The 17,080-nt window shown below is 40.4% G+C and overlaps 1 protein-coding gene across 1 annotated transcript in view; it reads left to right on the top strand.

Moving 5' to 3' along the window:
• Nucleotides 1-17,080, top strand: part of AP3B1 (adaptor related protein complex 3 subunit beta 1) — a 364,644-nt gene that overhangs the window by 284,851 nt on the left and 62,713 nt on the right. The window contains exons 23-24 of the mRNA XM_060235861.1: nucleotides 4,820-5,051; nucleotides 9,465-9,549. Coding sequence (XP_060091844.1) covers nucleotides 4,820-5,051; nucleotides 9,465-9,549 — 317 coding nt within the window. The remainder of the gene's footprint in view (nucleotides 1-4,819; nucleotides 5,052-9,464; nucleotides 9,550-17,080) is intronic.

The following is a 17,080-nucleotide window of genomic DNA, read 5'->3' as shown; positions in this document are numbered from 1 at the left end:
AACTCAGAAACTCAAGCACGGTCTGCAATACAGTTACTGATTTTAGTCTTTTATTAAACTGGTATGTTTCCTTAATTGAATATAGAGCTTATAGTAAGCATACTGGATAAATGGGGGTTGCTCTAAGTCACAATATTAATCCTTAATTTTAAAAAAAATTAAAAATTTCAGCAATTTTTGTAGCTGAAAACTACAGTTATTCAAAACTTGCGCATTTTCTATAGCATAAAGCTACTAACAAACTGTCATAGACAGTGGCTGTTGCTAGGCATCCATAGTATTCCAAGCTTGGCTCCCCAGAGTTTGAGGAGGGGCGAGGCTTCAGCTGAATGTAATGTCATAGAGTCTACCCTACAAAATGACTGTCACTAGGCAATCGCAGTATTCCAAGCTTGGTTCTGTCAGTAAAGGCAAAGGGAGGAGACCCTTTCCAAGCCTTTTTTGGCCTTTGAGGGAAGAATTCATTGGGCTCAATCTTGACTAGGGTTGCCAGCTCCAGGTTGAGAAATTCCTGGAGATGTGGTGGAGACTTAAGGAAGCCAGAGTTTGGGGAAAGGAGAGGCCTCCAAAGCAGTTATTGTCTGTCGTCTGAAGTTCAGTTGTGATACCAGAAAATCTTCAGGCTCCATCTGGAGGTTGGCTATCCTAAGCCTGGCAGCCCTCTTTGGGTGACTTGATGCCACCTGACTGCATGATTTAACTAGGCCTGGCTGCTAGCTACTGTTCAGCAGCACCCCTCCCCCCCCCCATGACAGCCAGTGTGAAGTAGCAGTTAGTACACAAATCAGGGTCTGCTAGACCCAAGTTATTGCTGTAGAAGCTGACTGTGTGATTTCGGACCAGCCACAGACTTTCAACCTAACCTACCTCACAGTGTTGTTGTGCAGATCAAAAGGGGGAGAGAAGAATGATATAAGCTGGAGAAAGACTGTCGTTTTCCTAGGTCAAGGCTGCATGGAGGGGTGAGGAGATGGAAAGCTGAGATCAAAGGGGCAGATAAAGGTTGGCTGAGAAGGAGATAGGATTGCCAATCTGGGAAATTCCTGGATATTTTTGGGGTGGAGAGGGTGGATTTTCAAGTACAATTCCATAGACTCCACCGCCCAACCAGCAATTTCCTCCTGTCTCATCTCCACCAATGAGATTCTGGTTCATACATGAGACATTTTTTTCTGCCATCCATTGTGAATATTGTGTCATTCTCATCTGAAGCATTGGTTGCTATTACAGACTTATGGGGAAAAAATGTTCTGTTTTAAGGTTTTTCTAGTAATAGCTCATCAGTTATCTCTTGGTTGAGTATTTAATCAGTTGTCATTCTCTTATGAATAATTGAGGAAGTTGGAGAGGCCAAACCTTTAATCTATATATCTGTTTCTCAAGTGCAGCCCCATCAATGGATCTCTAAATCTGTGGATTGGGGCCACACTGAAAGAAAGATTTTTCTCTAAAGTCCTCTGCCCCCCAAAAGAAAAATTTTGTATACAGAGGTACAGAATACTTACCATTAGCACGTTTTCCAAGGGTCTTGCAACCACAGCAGCAGCTCTTAGGGGTGGGGGACTGACACAATCGCTGTGGCTCCTGATAGCCAGGCTGCTGCCATGGCTCCTGAGGGCCCTGAGGTGGTGCAACAGCTACCAGAGGCCCTGCCACAGCTGCTGTGACTTTCAAAGTGGGAATAAGAAGGGAAGAATATTGTCTGAAGGGGATAGAACAAAGAAAGAAGAGGTGGGAATTGTCTGAGGAAACAGATTGGGAAGGAGACGGGAGCAGGACATTGAGAAGGACTAGGGAGTAGAGGGGGGAGGTTGACATAGAAGGGGTTATGGGAGAAAAAGGAATGAGAGAATTGCCAGAAAAGGAGTGAAGGAGAAAGGAGGAGGGAGATTAACATAGAAGGTGTGAGGGGAGAAGGGGAAATGAGAGAAGGTAACAAAGTTGGAGGAATGACCCCTCTCTGCAAGTCTCTTGTGGGCCCTCACTTAGAATCATAGAGTTGGAAGGGACCCCCAGGGTTATCTAGTCCAAATCCCTGCACAATGCAGGAACTTCACAAATACCTTCCCCTAAGTTCACAGGATCAGCATTGCTATCAGATGGCCATCTAGCCTCTGTTTAAAAACTTCCAAGGAAGAAGAGCCCACTACCTCCTGAGGAAGCCTGTTCCACTGAGGAACTGCTCTGTCAGGAAGTTCTTCCTTATGTTGAGCTGAGAACTCTTCTGATTTAATTTCAACCCACTGGTTCTGGTCCTACTTTCTAGGTCAACAGAAAACAATTCTGTACTGCATCATCCTCTATAGCCCTTCAAGTACTTGAAGATGGTGATCATATCAAGTCTCAGCTGCCTCCTCTCCAGGCTAAACATACCCAGCTCCTTCACTTGTACACAGAGCTTTTTTTGTAGAAACAGCCCAGCAGGAATTCATTTGTATATTAGGCCACACCCCCTGACGTCACCATTGTTTCACATTGGGCTTTTTGTAGAAAAAGCCCAGCAGGAACTCATTTGTATATTAGGCCACACTCTCTGACTCCAAGCCAGCCAGAACTGTGTTCCTGCTAAAAAAAAAAGCCCTGCTTGTACATAGTATAATTATTAAAATTTCAAGTATGTACTACATGGACCTTACTCTTGCCTTTTCTCCCATTTTCAGAATTCAGTTGTTTTCTAGGACAAAAATGAATCACCTCTATACTTCAGTTAATTTTTTTATGCTATATATATATTTTCAACAAACCATTTTTATTTAAAATATATTCCACACTATCAAATCTTCTTGGAATATTGGGTTGCTCAATAGTACTCTTGCTATAAATGCAGCAACAATTAGTGAAATATTTATATCAAGATTACCTTTGAACAAGCTTAACAAGAATTTTCTGCATGTTTGGAGAAACTGCATGGTCCAACATTGAACACGTCAAGCTGACATTGTACTGTTAGACCGTTAGTCCACCTATCCCAGTATCAACACTGGCTAAAAAAAGCCAGAGCCAGAAGACTTAATAGTTAACATTTCCCAGATTCTTTTACTTGGAGATGCCAAGAACTGAATTTGGGATCTTCTGCGTACAAACCATGTGCTGTAGCACTGAGTTGTGGCCTCTTCTCTCATCTTTTATTTTTATTCCTTCTGAAAGAGGAGAAAGTTCTATATATTAGTATTTTTTATAATAATGTATTTGTTGATTTTATTGTCAAATGTTTGCAGTATTTTCTGCATGTTATTTTAATATCTATTACTGTTTTATGGCAGATGCAGGTAGGTAGCTGTGTTGGTCTTAAGCAGTAAAACAAAGTATGAGTATGAGTGGCACCTTTAAGACCAACAAAGTTTTACTCAAGGCGAGAGCAAAGTTTTATTCAAGGTGTGAGTTTTCATGTGAATCCACACTTTCAATGTGCGTGCACACAAAAGCTCACATTTTGAATAAAACTTCGTTGGTCTTAAAGGTGCCACTGGTCTCATATTTTGTTTTATGGCAGTAATTCTTAAACTTTTTCAAGCGTGACCTGCTTTTAAACTGCCTTTTGGAATCTGCTTGTAATATAACAGCATGCTACCTCCCCATACCCAAAATACAATGCAACAATCTCATATCAGCTTTTGTTCGTAAGTATACAGCAATATTGGACCTAACAGAGCCAGTGATTCTCACACTCTGAGTTGGACCCAAAAGTGGGTTACAACTGTCTCACTAATGGATTACAAGTTTAAAAGAGATCAGAGCTAAAACAAAGATAAAAAGACAGTAGCTGCAGAGATCAGAAACCAGCTGTTATGCTCTTGCTGCTGTTCCCGGAAGTTCCACAGAAATGGCTCTGCAGTTTTAGCAAATTTGGATCTTTTTCCTCTGTGACAATAAAATACAGCCTGATTTGAGATTCCTGCATTATATGTTGGGAACAGAGAAAGTTACTTAAAGTCCTGAAACTTACAGTAAGTTTAAAAGTGTGTCCCACTTCAGTCAGTTTGAGAATGATTTGATTAAGCAAAAACATAGTTCCCAGTTCAACTGGTCACAATATATCAGCATGTGCTCATATTTGGAAAAGTTGCTGCTTACACGTGAATAGATGTTGTGTAGGGAATTGGTAAAAAAATGTGCCTGAACTGCCCAGCTTTTGAAACTGGGCCATCCTATTAGAAGTAATAGCAGTTCTTAATTCATAGTATTCATTTCTTCTGGAGAGGTATTTTGTTTTCATGGACGCAGCATTAGAGGAAACCAGTCTTACAAAGCTTTTAAGATGTAAATGGAACTAAAGTCCTCATTGTTCATATGTTCAGCAAACTACATTTATCTTTTACACTGAGCCAGAACTCAGGCAGAGGCACATGTTAACATTCACATCATGGTTTGATGGCACAATATTACCAGTCCAAAAACACGGTTCCAAAGTATTCCACCATGTCCCACTATCCAAGCTGTTCTGGTTCCTTGAAACCAATCCTAAGGCGTCATTGTTGCATTGTTCTGGAATAACACAGCCTCTGCCTTGTTTTTAGTTGATGATTTCTTTGTATTTTGGTAACTTTTCCACAGTGTATCGGAAGAATGTGATAAACTACATCTATCTGCCTGAAAGTTCTTCTGATGCTGCAGCCCATCTGCTAGTTGAGTGATCATGACTCACATTTTGAGCTCTATAATAGAGGTTTTCCGTTGATCCAAATAAGCAGTCTAATCCTATATACCAGAATGTCTTGAGCTACACATAGGATGTAATTTTGATTGCCCACAATGTGCATTTGTCAATTTTTTTCCCCAACAACATATTTATTAACTTCTAATTTTCCATATACCGCAGATCATCACTCCAGTCTTTGTGCCAACAAAAACTCATGAACTACTACACCGAATGAGTGGGAAAGGATTAGCAGCTCATTATCACTTTTCAAGACAGCCATGCATTTATGGTGATAAAATGGTATCTGTCCAAATAACATTATCTAACACTACTGAACAGAAGATAGAGAATATCCATGTAGGTGAGAAGATGCTGCCTAGTGACATGAGAATGCATCTGTTTAATTCAATAGGTAATTGTTTTATTTTCTTGGAACTATTCATAAAAAAACTTTTATTTTCTTTTAAGTGTTAATACAAAATAGTGGAAATATTGTATTTACTGGAAAGGGATGTCAACCTGAATGTAAGATAATCTTCCCAGGTTTTTTTAAGGGTTATACAGAAAAGGGTTTTCATTACTGTACATAACTGTGACTTGTATGCAAATTTAAGATGGCACCCTTTTTCTTGATAGCATGTGTAGGATGAAATGGCAGTTGTAATGGGTTTTTTTTAATGGCTTACTTAGAATAGCCATCCAGATGTTTTTACTTATACAGATGTATTTACATTCCTGTGTCATTGTTCCACCCAAGATGGCCAACATTAAAACAGCATTTAAAATAAAGCATGTATAAAATAATTAAATAAAAACATACATAACACCACAGCCAGGGTGGAGGGCCAATAAAAATTTTACTGGGTGTATGTCAGACCAAACAAAGAAGTTTTCACTTAGAGATAAACAAATTTCAATGAGGAAGAGGGTTCCAAAGTTTTGACACCACATCTGGGAATGCCCTTTATCAGGTTGCCACCTGTCTAGCCTCAGATGGTGAGGGCACCCAAGCAGGGCCTCCAAAAATGACTGGAGTGATCTTCACAATTACAAACTAGTACATAGTTATGTGCATACCACTGAAATTAGTGGTGAAAGCAACGCTTAACACAATCATGATCTCTTGACCCACCAGCTCACCGATGTGGGGATCTGTGAGACAGCCCTAAAGTGGTTTGTCTCATTTCTCGAAGGTCAGGGACAGAGGGTGGCACTAAGGGAGAGAGTTTCACCACAATATCCTTTGGTATGTGGGGTTCCCCAAGATGCTGTGCTCTCCACAATATTATCTGTATGTGCTCCTTCCAGCTGGTGTGAAATTTCAGGCTAGGGTGTCACCAGTATGCAGATGATACCCAACTGTATCTGTTGATGGACCACCAGCTGAATGCTGCCCCAGATATTTTGGCTGAGGGTCTGGAGGCTGTGGTTGGTTGGTTAAAACAGAACCAGCTGAAATGAAATCCATCTAAGATGGGGGTTCTGTACCTGGGCTGGAGAGATTTGGGCTTGGGTTACCAACTTCCAGCCCTTGACGGTATGTCTCTAACACCAATGCCCACTGTCATAAGTCTATGATAATTATAGGATCACTGCCAGAAGAAAGAAAGATCCCACCTATATTGAAATTAAACAGCACCATAAAATGTTTTATTGCTTTAAAATTGTAATTGTAGATGTTTTTAAATGATTGTTAGCCACCCTGAGTCTGCTTTTGGAGAGGGCGGAATATTAGTAAAAAGTAATAAGTATATGTGACTTTGGATGCCTCCCTTTCAGTCACAAATATTGCCAGGCTAGCATTTTGCAATCTGCACTGGCTTAGGCAGTTGGTTCTCTATCTGTCTCAACCTGAGTTAGCCTCAGAGATCCATGCAATGTTCACCTCTGGATTAGATTACTGTAACTTGCTTTACACCCTTGAGACTGACTTGGACAGTGCAACTGGTCCAGAATGTGGTGGCATGTATTCTTATGGGAACCTCTTTCAGAGCCCATATTCAGTGAGTGCTCTGTCAGCTGCACTAGCTCCAGGTTGAATACAGGATCAGGTTCAAGGTTTTGGTACTAACCTTTAGAGCCCTAAACAGTCTGGGACCATCATCTTTGGAACTGCCTCTCCTGGTATACCCTGCAAAGAGCACTTTGCTCAATGGCTAGTGATTTACTGATGATTCCTAGCTCAAAAATCATCTGGCTTTCCTTAACCAGGGCCAGGGCCTTTTTGGTCCTGGCACTGACCTGATGGATGGGGTTGCCAATCCCCAGGTGGGGGGAGGGGATCCCCCAGTTTGGAGGCCCTCCCCCCGCTTCAGGGTCGTCAGAAAGCGGGGGGAAGGGAGGGAAATATCTGCTGGGAACTCTATTATTCCCTATGGAGATTTATTCCCATAGAAAATCATGGAGAATTGATCCGCGGGTATCTGGGGCTCCGGGGGGGCTGTCTTTTGGGGTAGAGGCACCAAATTTTCAGTATAGCATCTAGTGCCTCTCCCCAAAATACTCCCCAAGTTTCAAAATGATTGGACCAGGGGGTCCAATCCTATGAGCCCCAAAAGAAGGCGCCCCTATCCTTCATTATTTCCTATGGAAGGAAGGCATTGAAAAGGTATGCCGTCCCTTTCAATGTGATGGCCAGAACTCCCTTTGGAGTTCAATTATGCTTGTCACAGCCTTGATCTTGGCTCCACCCCTAATGTCTCCTGGCTCCACCCCCAAAGTCCCCAGATATTTCTTGAATTGGACTTGGCAACCCTACTGATGGAATCCTCTGTCGAGTGAGATCTGGGCCTTGCAAGATTTGATCGTCTTTGGCATGTGGGGTTCTCCACATTCCTGCAAGATGGAGATTTTCTGCCAGTCTTATGGTTGAGGGCAGCAGTGGTTTTCCATTCTAGATTGGCCTTTTCCCTTTCTCTTTCTTTTCCTTTCCTCCCTCCCCTTCAGTGTTTGTATAGTTTTACTGACAAATGGTAGATATTTATTCTCTCTCACTGTAAGGGGCACTAGATTGTGCTTCCTTCTTATATGCCATCTTTTGTAACGATTTTATAAGGATTGTTTTAGGATTTTAATATTAAATTTCAGATATTATGTTATACCCTGTTGTACAGGGGAGGACTGACTATAAATCCAATAAATAAATAAATAAATGTTTGACTAAATGGCTTATCTGTATGCTGGCATTGTGGAGAAGTATATTTTCAATTTATATCCTTAAATGTCAGTTTATATGCCAGACAAATTGTACCCAAAGTGGTGTACCATTCCAGTTAAATAACAAATAACAAGACACCATAAGACATATAAATACATTTCAAACCAGGCACAGTTAGAAACAGTTCAAAAAGGATTTTTTTTAAAAAAAAGTTCCACCATGAAGAAACCATTCGCCATGCTGGGAATTAAGCAGTGATGCCACCAGATGCTTCAAAGCATAAAATATCCCCCTAACCAGGTGCAACTGGAATGAAAGTGCGGTTCCATGTCCTTTTGAAGCCCATCCATGGTTTTAAGATTACTAGAACTTTATAACTGAACTAAGCAGCTAATAAGCCAATGACACTCAGAGTAGTTGCATGCTTTCTAAGCCTGTATGTGTTTCTGCACTATAGGAAACTTATAAACTTCCAAGTCAGCCCCCACATAGTGCATTACAGTAGCTGACATGAGAACTTACTAAAACATGAATGAAAAATTTCCATTCATTTTTTTATTCATCTATCCACTACCTTTTCCTTCAGAAGAGGAAAGGGAGGAGGAAGAGATTGATTGTATAATTGTGTTAAATGTCGCATTATAGGGAATACACAAGTGTAGGGATGGAATGTTTAATTAAAATTAGTATGTAGAAAGGGGAGAAAATGATAGAGTTGTGGGGTTTTTTGATATTTTCTCTGTGTGTGTGCACGTGCATGCCTGGAACTCATGATGATTGATGGTGACCCCTATTTTGGCATGGAGGACATTCAGAGAAGTGGCTTTACAGCCTGCCTCTACCTCCCACTCCTGGTATTCCAAGGGGGTCTCCTATCCAAGTACTTGCCAAGCCTTGCTGAGCATCCAAGTTCTGATGAGACCGGGCTTGCCTGGGCTATCCAGGTCAGGGTGAAGATGATAGAGTTGTTGACTAATAATCATTCATGGCAGGAGAACTTTCAATGAAGTTAAAGTAAATGAATGTCTTGGTAATTAAGTTGGCATTGAACTCAGGTCCAAAAAATAATGCAAAGAAGGACCATAATGTTGCAGTACCTTAATGCAGTAACAATAATGTATAAGGTAGTATTAAATTAAATGCAATATTTTATATATGTAATTTCCTGAAACTGTAGATTTGTCTTTCACTACTTACTGAAATAGGATTTTGGTTCATTCAGCCCTTAATAGCCATTTTTAAAAATAACAAGAAATTACGTCATTACACAAGTATATTGACTACTTTGCGATGGAATCATTATTCGAAAATATGACTTGCTACAGCAGGCATACGTCGGAGGTTTTTCAAACACCATCTTACCAAGGTCACCGCAATACTCCGGTGTCATTGCTGACACTGATAAATATGTATCTACATATAGTTCACTTTGGAGAACCTAAAAGGGTCAGCCACTAGTCCCTATTTAATTGATTCCTTTAGAGTCCCGATAGTTAATATCTGATCAATAAACAGCAAAACATTTGTTCTAAAATCATGCAAATCCAGTAGCATTTATCAATCTAAGATAAACAGAACCTAATTCACATTTCAACAAGGCACAATTTTTTTAATGTTTAGCTGAGTTTCCCATGTTTAGTTTTATTTTCAACATATTTTGTTCACTAGAATCTCTTGAGCCTGGGGAATCTATTACAACCTCAATGGGTATTGACTTCTGTGACTCTACACAAGCTGCCAATTTCCAGTTGTGGTAAGTTACACTTTAGTTACAAATAGACTATTCAAAAACAGTCTATTTGCAGTAGATTTGAATAGAGGTGAAATGTAATTTATTATCTCCTGCTTACTATATTTAAATGTGCCATTTTAATATTAACAGATTAGATTGCAGTATTTTTGTGTAAGAAAGAATTCTTACGGCTGATCAGTATGCCCATTTCTGAGATTGAAAAGGTCTTTAAAGAGATTTTTCTCTTTGATTTTATGTGAAAAAATAATTGGGAGCAGTTTTCAGATTCTGTCATTGTGAAAGTTGCTAAAATAATCACTCTAGAGAAAGACTTGAAAAACAGATATTTTTTTGGTTGTAAATTTTCCAGGCTGTGTGGCCGTCTTGTCATTATGAGACCTGACGTTTCACTAGCAACTGTGGCTGGCAGCCTCAGAGGTGTCACCCAGAAAACTGGAGCTCTCTCTGGGTCAAATTGAGAAGACGTTGGTAGGCAGGTAATTTATATCTACTCAGGCAGGTGGGGTAGGACTGAGTCATTATCTTGTAGGAGCTTCCTGAGCTGTGGCATGTAATTGAGGAGCTTACCTGAGGGGGTTCTTTTGAGTATGGATTGGCTATTGAAATTCTAATCTTTTCTGTAGTGCTGTAGTAAGCTGTAGGGCATTGTGTGTTTTTCAGGACCGGAAGCCATGCCCTATTCATTTTTAAACTTCCTTTCTTCCTGTTGAAATTTTGTTTATGCATTTCAGTGGCTTCTCTGTGTAATTTACATGGTAATTGGATGTGTTGTTCAGCATTACAGTGTCCTGGAATAAGATACTGTGTCTTGTTTGAGTTAGGTTAGGTTCAGCCACTGCTGATTTTTCAGGTTGGCCAAGTCTGCAGTGTCTTTCATGTTCTTTTATTCTTGTCTGGATGCTACGTTGTGTGGTCCTGATGTAAACTTGTCTACAACTGCTGGGTATGCGGTATACTCCTGCAGAAGTGAGGAGGTGTCTTCTGTCTTTTGCAAATCGTAGCATCTGATGTATTTTTCTGGTGGGTCTGAACACTGTTTGTAGATTATGTTTCCTCCTAAGTTTTCCCATCTGATCAGTAATTCTTTTGATATATGGCAAAAACACTTTTTTTGTGGGAGATTGTTTTTCTTCAGTTGTTTGCTTAATCCTTGGTTTAATTGCTTTTCTGATTTCATTCTTAGAGTAGCCATTTGTTTGAAGTGTGTGGTTCAGATGATTAGTTCATCATTGAAAAAAATGTGGTTCACGTATCCGTTTTGTTTTGTTTGCTTCTCTTGTTGTTTCTTTGCTAATAAATTAGTCTGCTCTTGCATTCATAGAAGAAGACAAAATAGCATTATTTTTGATGTAGTAACTTGGTGGTTTTCATTTGATCTTAAGACTAGAATCACTAAAACATATAAAAGGCAAGCTTTCCTTAAGGAAGTAACCAATGGAGTCACTCAAGGTAATCTGTTGGAACTGGTGCTTTTTTATATTCATAAGATATAATAGATATTCAAGCAGTCCAGGCTATGATGGTACACTATTGCAGTTGATAAAATCCTAGACAGAAAACAAGGATTTCCAAGATGATATTATTAGCCGGACTACCCTTCTCAGTTAGGAGGTGGGGAATTTAGTTGTGAGGCTTAGCTGGCAGTTTAAGTGCAAACAGAGGGATCTCTGTCAGATTAAATATGAATACAATCATACATTCAAGGCATTCAACCGGATACATTCATACAAGCAAAACTAAAGAGAAAATGGAGGTGTTACAGACAAAATAGGACATTTGGGGGTAATAATCACCTTTTCCAGATGTTTAAAAATCCTTGTGCAAAATAGCCAGTGACCTGTGTGTAGCTGTGCCTGGACCCAAGCAGTCTTGGAGGTGAGACTCAAGTCTGGGCACCCTTTTGGGGTCACACATCTGGCTGGAGTAGGGCAGCCTGTTTTATACGCTTTTAAGCCCTGTGTCCTGGGGTGTGGGTGTAAGTGATACAGCAAAGGGTGGAACTCTTCCCAATTTCAACCATCAGTCTCCAAACTTTATCAGAAAGGTGGGAGACATCCTGGGCAGGATGTTTCTGTATGCGTAAAACAGATGGCTGATACCATGCAATTGTTCAATAGATGTTATATTTTACTTCAATAACCCAGGAAAGAATCATAAATCTAATTACAGGAGGAGATGACCAGAGCTTGTTTGTTTATAGTACAGAGACTTGAAGGAATGTGAATCAGAGATAAAGGGTGTCACAGAGTAAAATGATTAGAAGGATTTTACAGATCAAAGCAGATAGGGAGAGACAGGAGGAAATTAATGCTAGGTACTGTGTTGATTGCCATAGGAGTGGGGTCCAAGATACATGTCACAAAGGTGAGTCCTGTTCTTTGTATTCTTCCCAGAATCCTTTGTCTTTAGGTTACCTTTTTGTCCAAGTCAGTTTGTAGCCCCAGATGCATAGTTAGGCACCTGTATTGGAGTACTCTGGAATGTCCTGTAGTTTGATATATAGAATATGCTGCAGACTTCTTTCCATTGTGGGGTATGCAGGGGGATCTTATCAATATTGCCAAATCAAATAAATCGCAGAGGAGATTAAATGTAAATAATGGTAAAGTGATGCTTATTGGAGGGGGAGGGGACACCTGATGTTATATATAAAGTGGAAGGGTTTTATATATAAAGTGCACTAATGGTGACTTCTCAGAACATAGCTAAAAGTAATATTTTATTATAACAGACAAGAGGTGGGCCTGTAAGACTTGGGCGGGGGAGATCCCATATTCCCTCCCCTACTGATGAGTTGGCAAGGCTCCGGGCCCCACCACCTAGCACTGAGCCTGGTGTCCAGAGTGCAGCCTTGTTTCCATGCTGCCACACTGGCCTGCAGCAGCAGCTGCTTGCATCCTCATCTGTTAGCCCTGCGGTAGCTGCTGGTGTCCACCATCATGACAAGCAGATCCACAGTGGCTGCCAGCATTCTCTCCTGCAGTTGAGTTTGCAGTGGCTGCCAGCATTCTCTGCCATCAGGCCCACAGCAGCTGCTTTCGTCAGACATTGCAGGGTCCAGAGTAGCAGCTGGCATCATACTCTGGCACCCTACTTTGGTCCAGGGGCATGCCACCCCTGGACCAAAGAAGGGTGGATAAAAATCAATGATTTAAAAAAAAAAATTAAAAAATCGGATTTTTAAAATTCAAATTGGATTTCTTTGATTTAAATTTGATTTCTTTGATTTAAATTGGATTTTTAAAATTTAATTGGATTTTTTAAATAAAATGCTTTTTGAGGAAAATATATTATCATCCAAAGGTTATTCCATCATGAAATAAGAATTAGTTTTTAATTCTGAAGCATAAGGCTGTATATTCATGCAATGTTTAAATTTTTTGGTAATAAATTCTATTAATCCATTCACAATGTCATGCTCTTCCAGAGGTTTCTGTAAGATTATTGGGCAGTTTCTCTGTCTACAAGATATTAATTGACAAGAGTTAATTGACGAAAAAACAGAACACAGATGCTTGGTTTTGCAGTTCTCAAAACTGTAATTTGTGTCTGCAGAGATCACATGCCTCTTCTACACAGCAAAAATTTTATAAAATGCAGAGTTAAGAAAAAGACCTTAGAATCATAGAGTAATCTCATTGTTCTACAAACCTATGTACACAGAATCAACCTCTTAAGTGCTAAGTTTCAAAAAGTTCAATGAATAGAAAAAGATTGCTTGGCGTGGAATAGATCTGCATAAGAAGAAACTTAAGTGTGAGGAGGGAGGGGCAAGCAGTAAAAATGAAAGTGAAACTTTTTGAGCAGAATACTCCACAAGACTTTGGATCCTTTGTGTGTATAACCCGAGGTTTATCACATTATTCTTTCCCTGGAGGAGAAAACCTATAATGACAGCAGGCTGTAAAAGAGACCCAGTTTGGAAATATTTTAATGAAGTTCCTCTACCTATTGGTAAGGCAGGCATGTGTGCAAAATGCAAACACTGCAACAAAGAAATGCAAGGCCTGGTGGCCCGAATGAGGCAACACCATGAGAAGTGCTATGATGAAGATGACAACAGAAACATGTTTGAACAGGCAGGATCTTCAGGTTGGTAAACATTTTTATTTAATCATATTTCTTAAAGAGGGCCTTGAATTGTCATATTTGAGCGAAATTATATTTCTTATTATTACGGCATGTTACTTCCATTTTGATACAGTTATGAAGAAAAGCAAATATTACTTTTTGGGCAGTGCTGCATGGCAATGAATACAATAATCAGAAATTGTATAAATAATAAAATAACAGCATTTTTTTTTTTTGTTTAAGGGAATTCATCATCAACACTAAGGATTCTGGAAACTATCCACCTTCAAGATCACCATCCTCCTGTTCTACAGTTTCAGAGTTATCTATCCAGGATAGTGTTTCAGTTGCACCATATACATAATCATCAGACACCCACAGTATATCGCCTAAAAGAAAGAAAAAACCCTTCCCCCCTGGAACCACCATAGATAAGTTTTTGATAAAAACCAGATTAGAAAAAGAGTTAATTGACGAAAAAATTGCCCAGTTTGTTTATGCAACAAACTCTTCTTTCCGTCTGACTGAGAACCCACACTTCATTAATATAGTTCAATCACTGAGACCAGGATACAGTCTACCCAGCAGAACACATGTTGCAGGGAAACTGCTGGATAAAGCGTATGATAGAGAAATGGAGCAGTGTGCAACAGCTCTGGAGGGTAAAATTGTTAACCTAAGTCTTGATCGGTGGAGTAATGTCCACAATGATCCAGTTGTATGTGCTTGTATAACAACAGAAGAAGGGAAAGTCTTCCTTGCACAAATAATTGATACGTCAGGAAATGCACACACAGCAGAATACTTACAAGAAGTGGCAGCAAAAGCTATAATAATGTGAACAAAAATTGTTCTGTGGAATTTGCTGGTTGTTCTGAAACTTTCTGCAGTTTATAGTCTGTAGACTATACAGCACAATCAGCACAGTCAACAACCATCTTCCTTATCTTCAAACCCCTTCCAACCCTCCCAGCAATTAACACGGAACAATGGTCACATTCAACAGCCAGTTTCCTTATCACTACCCTTCCAGGAAGCCCCACCAAACAATGGGCACATCCACAAACCAATTGCCCTTTCATCACACCCCCTCCAGCCTAGAAATAGCAGCTCTCCAGCAGCCCTGGCCCCACTCAATGCACAGCAGCCAAGAAGGTCTGAGCGCCTGCTCCGGCTGCAACGCCACTGAGGATGTTCTCCGCAGCTGAGAATGAAACGTCTGGAAGGAAAACTTTCTCCAGTAGAACACGGCACTTGATCCCGAAAGATCCTACAAACCCTAATATTCTCTTCCTTTGGACTCATTCATTCTAAATTGAGAAATCGTTTGGGACCTGACAAAGCAGGAAAGCTTGTTTTTCTTTTCCAGATTATGAACAAAGAAGAAGATGAAGATGATGAGTGAGCTAAAGAGGACAATATTTAAGTTTTTCATGTGTAGGCTGGGCTAACAGTATATATATATATATATATATATATTTATTTATTTAATCACTTCAGTTAACAAACATGGATGTTTAAGCAAACATTTGCTATAATGTTATTGTTTTAGGTGAATAACAAGATTTAAATTATTATTAAGGTAATGATTATTTTTTTCCTTTCAATAAAGTACAGCAGAAAAGTTGTCCAAATATGAATGATTAATCGATTAAACTGGAGATAATTCACCTCACAATAATTTTATAATTACCTATCTATAATGCTTTTAATAGTATTAAACATCAATATTTTTATATAACTGTAAAAACTATTCTAAAAATGAAATCTTTATCTAATTGTGACTATTAAGGTTAAACCAGCAAAAATGAGTCTTTATGTAGAAAACTATGATTTAAATCAAGTCTTACTGACTAGTGATTTAAATCAAATCCACCCTGGACCAAAGTATGCAACAACTTTCCCTAAACTTGAGTTGCAATTGCATTTTTGTGGGACTTAAAACCTATTTTATGTATTATATTTTAGTCTCCATGTGACCCCCAGCTATCTGCAGATGGGGGCTACACATGGCTAATAGTGAACAGATTAGTTAAAATAGATTAATTCATATAGGCCAAAGTATTATGTAAGTATGAAGATAGTCATTATACTGGTATCCATAAGAAGTGATATTTTACATTGCTGAATGCAATAAATTCTTCATTCAATCTGAATAATTTGCATAAAACTTTGGTATGGAAGTTGTAAGGTCCTGTAAGCTCTGGGACTGGGGAGTGGTGGGGTAGAGCTCTCCAGGATGTGATTTCTGCTAGCTGGCTTAGCTTTTCCCTTAGATGGCAAAGAGGGTGGGGAGTGTTATGCAGATCCTGTTCCCTCTCCCATACCTGTAGCAACCCAGTCACTCTCCCAGCATTTCTCGGCCTTGACCACGTTCTTCCTTCTCAGCCTGCCATACGCCTATTGCTTAAATCTCCCATCCTAGTGCGGGATGCCACTGGACCTACCAATCCCCCACCTCCCCAGGTGAGACCTATGTAATAATGGGCATCTTCTGTGTCCCATGGGGCACTGTCACTCCAGCTCCGCCCACCTTCCTTACCCTTAGTATTGGCAGGGTTTGTGGGAAGTGGGGCTGCCAGCCCTGCTCCCAGCCTTGTTTTCATGCTGCCACACTGGCCTGCTGCCACCTCCCCATTGTAGACTTCAGCCTCTCCCATGACCAGCTGTGGACTGGAGGCACCCCGATGCCGGTTCAATCCCCGGCATCTCCAACTAAAAAGGGTCCAGGCAAGTAGGTGTGAAAAACCTCAGCTTGAGACCCTGGAGAGCCACTGCCAGTCTGAGTAGACAGTACTGACTTTGATGGACCGAGGGTTTGATTCAGTATAAGGCAGCTTCATATGTTCATATATGGGCAACACATCATTAATGAGGGCAGCATCCAGCCTTGAGGCATTGCTGGCCCCTCCCCGCTTCTTGGAGTCTCATTGCCCTTCTCTGCCCCTGGGGGGCTTCCCCTATCTCCCCCTCAGCTGGAAAGGACAGGAGTGGCAGTGCCACCCCTGGACCAAAGTATACAACAATTTTCTACCACCCCCTAGCTGTCCCAAGTAGTCAGAGGCCTGTGAGGATCTGGCATGCAGGAGGAGGTGGACTGCTTGGTGACTCTTTTGTTCAGTGCTTTGCAAATAAAATCTCTTGCATCCATTGCTGACTTGGACTCTACGTTAGTGGTCAGATGCTGCTGGGCTGCCATCTGTTTGAGATATTTTTCAGTTTATTCAGCCTGAGAATGTGAACAAAGTCCGTGGAGGTTTGAGGCGTGTCTTCTGATTGTATGGCCCTTGCCCTTTCTGGCAGCATAGATCTGCAGGGAAAAGAGGCTGGCTGACTGGATCCAAGGTAGTGAATTCCTCCTGAAGAGAAGGGTCACTCAGGTATGGAAAGGGCTGTGATATTTCTGCTACTATAAAGCTGTGACCAACGTCCTCTAGTTTTATCTTCCAGCATATCACTG

The sequence above is a fragment of the Heteronotia binoei genome, chromosome 4 (genome assembly GCF_032191835.1).
Source record: "Heteronotia binoei isolate CCM8104 ecotype False Entrance Well chromosome 4, APGP_CSIRO_Hbin_v1, whole genome shotgun sequence".
NCBI lineage: Eukaryota > Metazoa > Chordata > Lepidosauria > Squamata > Gekkonidae > Heteronotia > Heteronotia binoei.
This window is presented reverse-complemented; position numbering and strand designations above follow the sequence as displayed.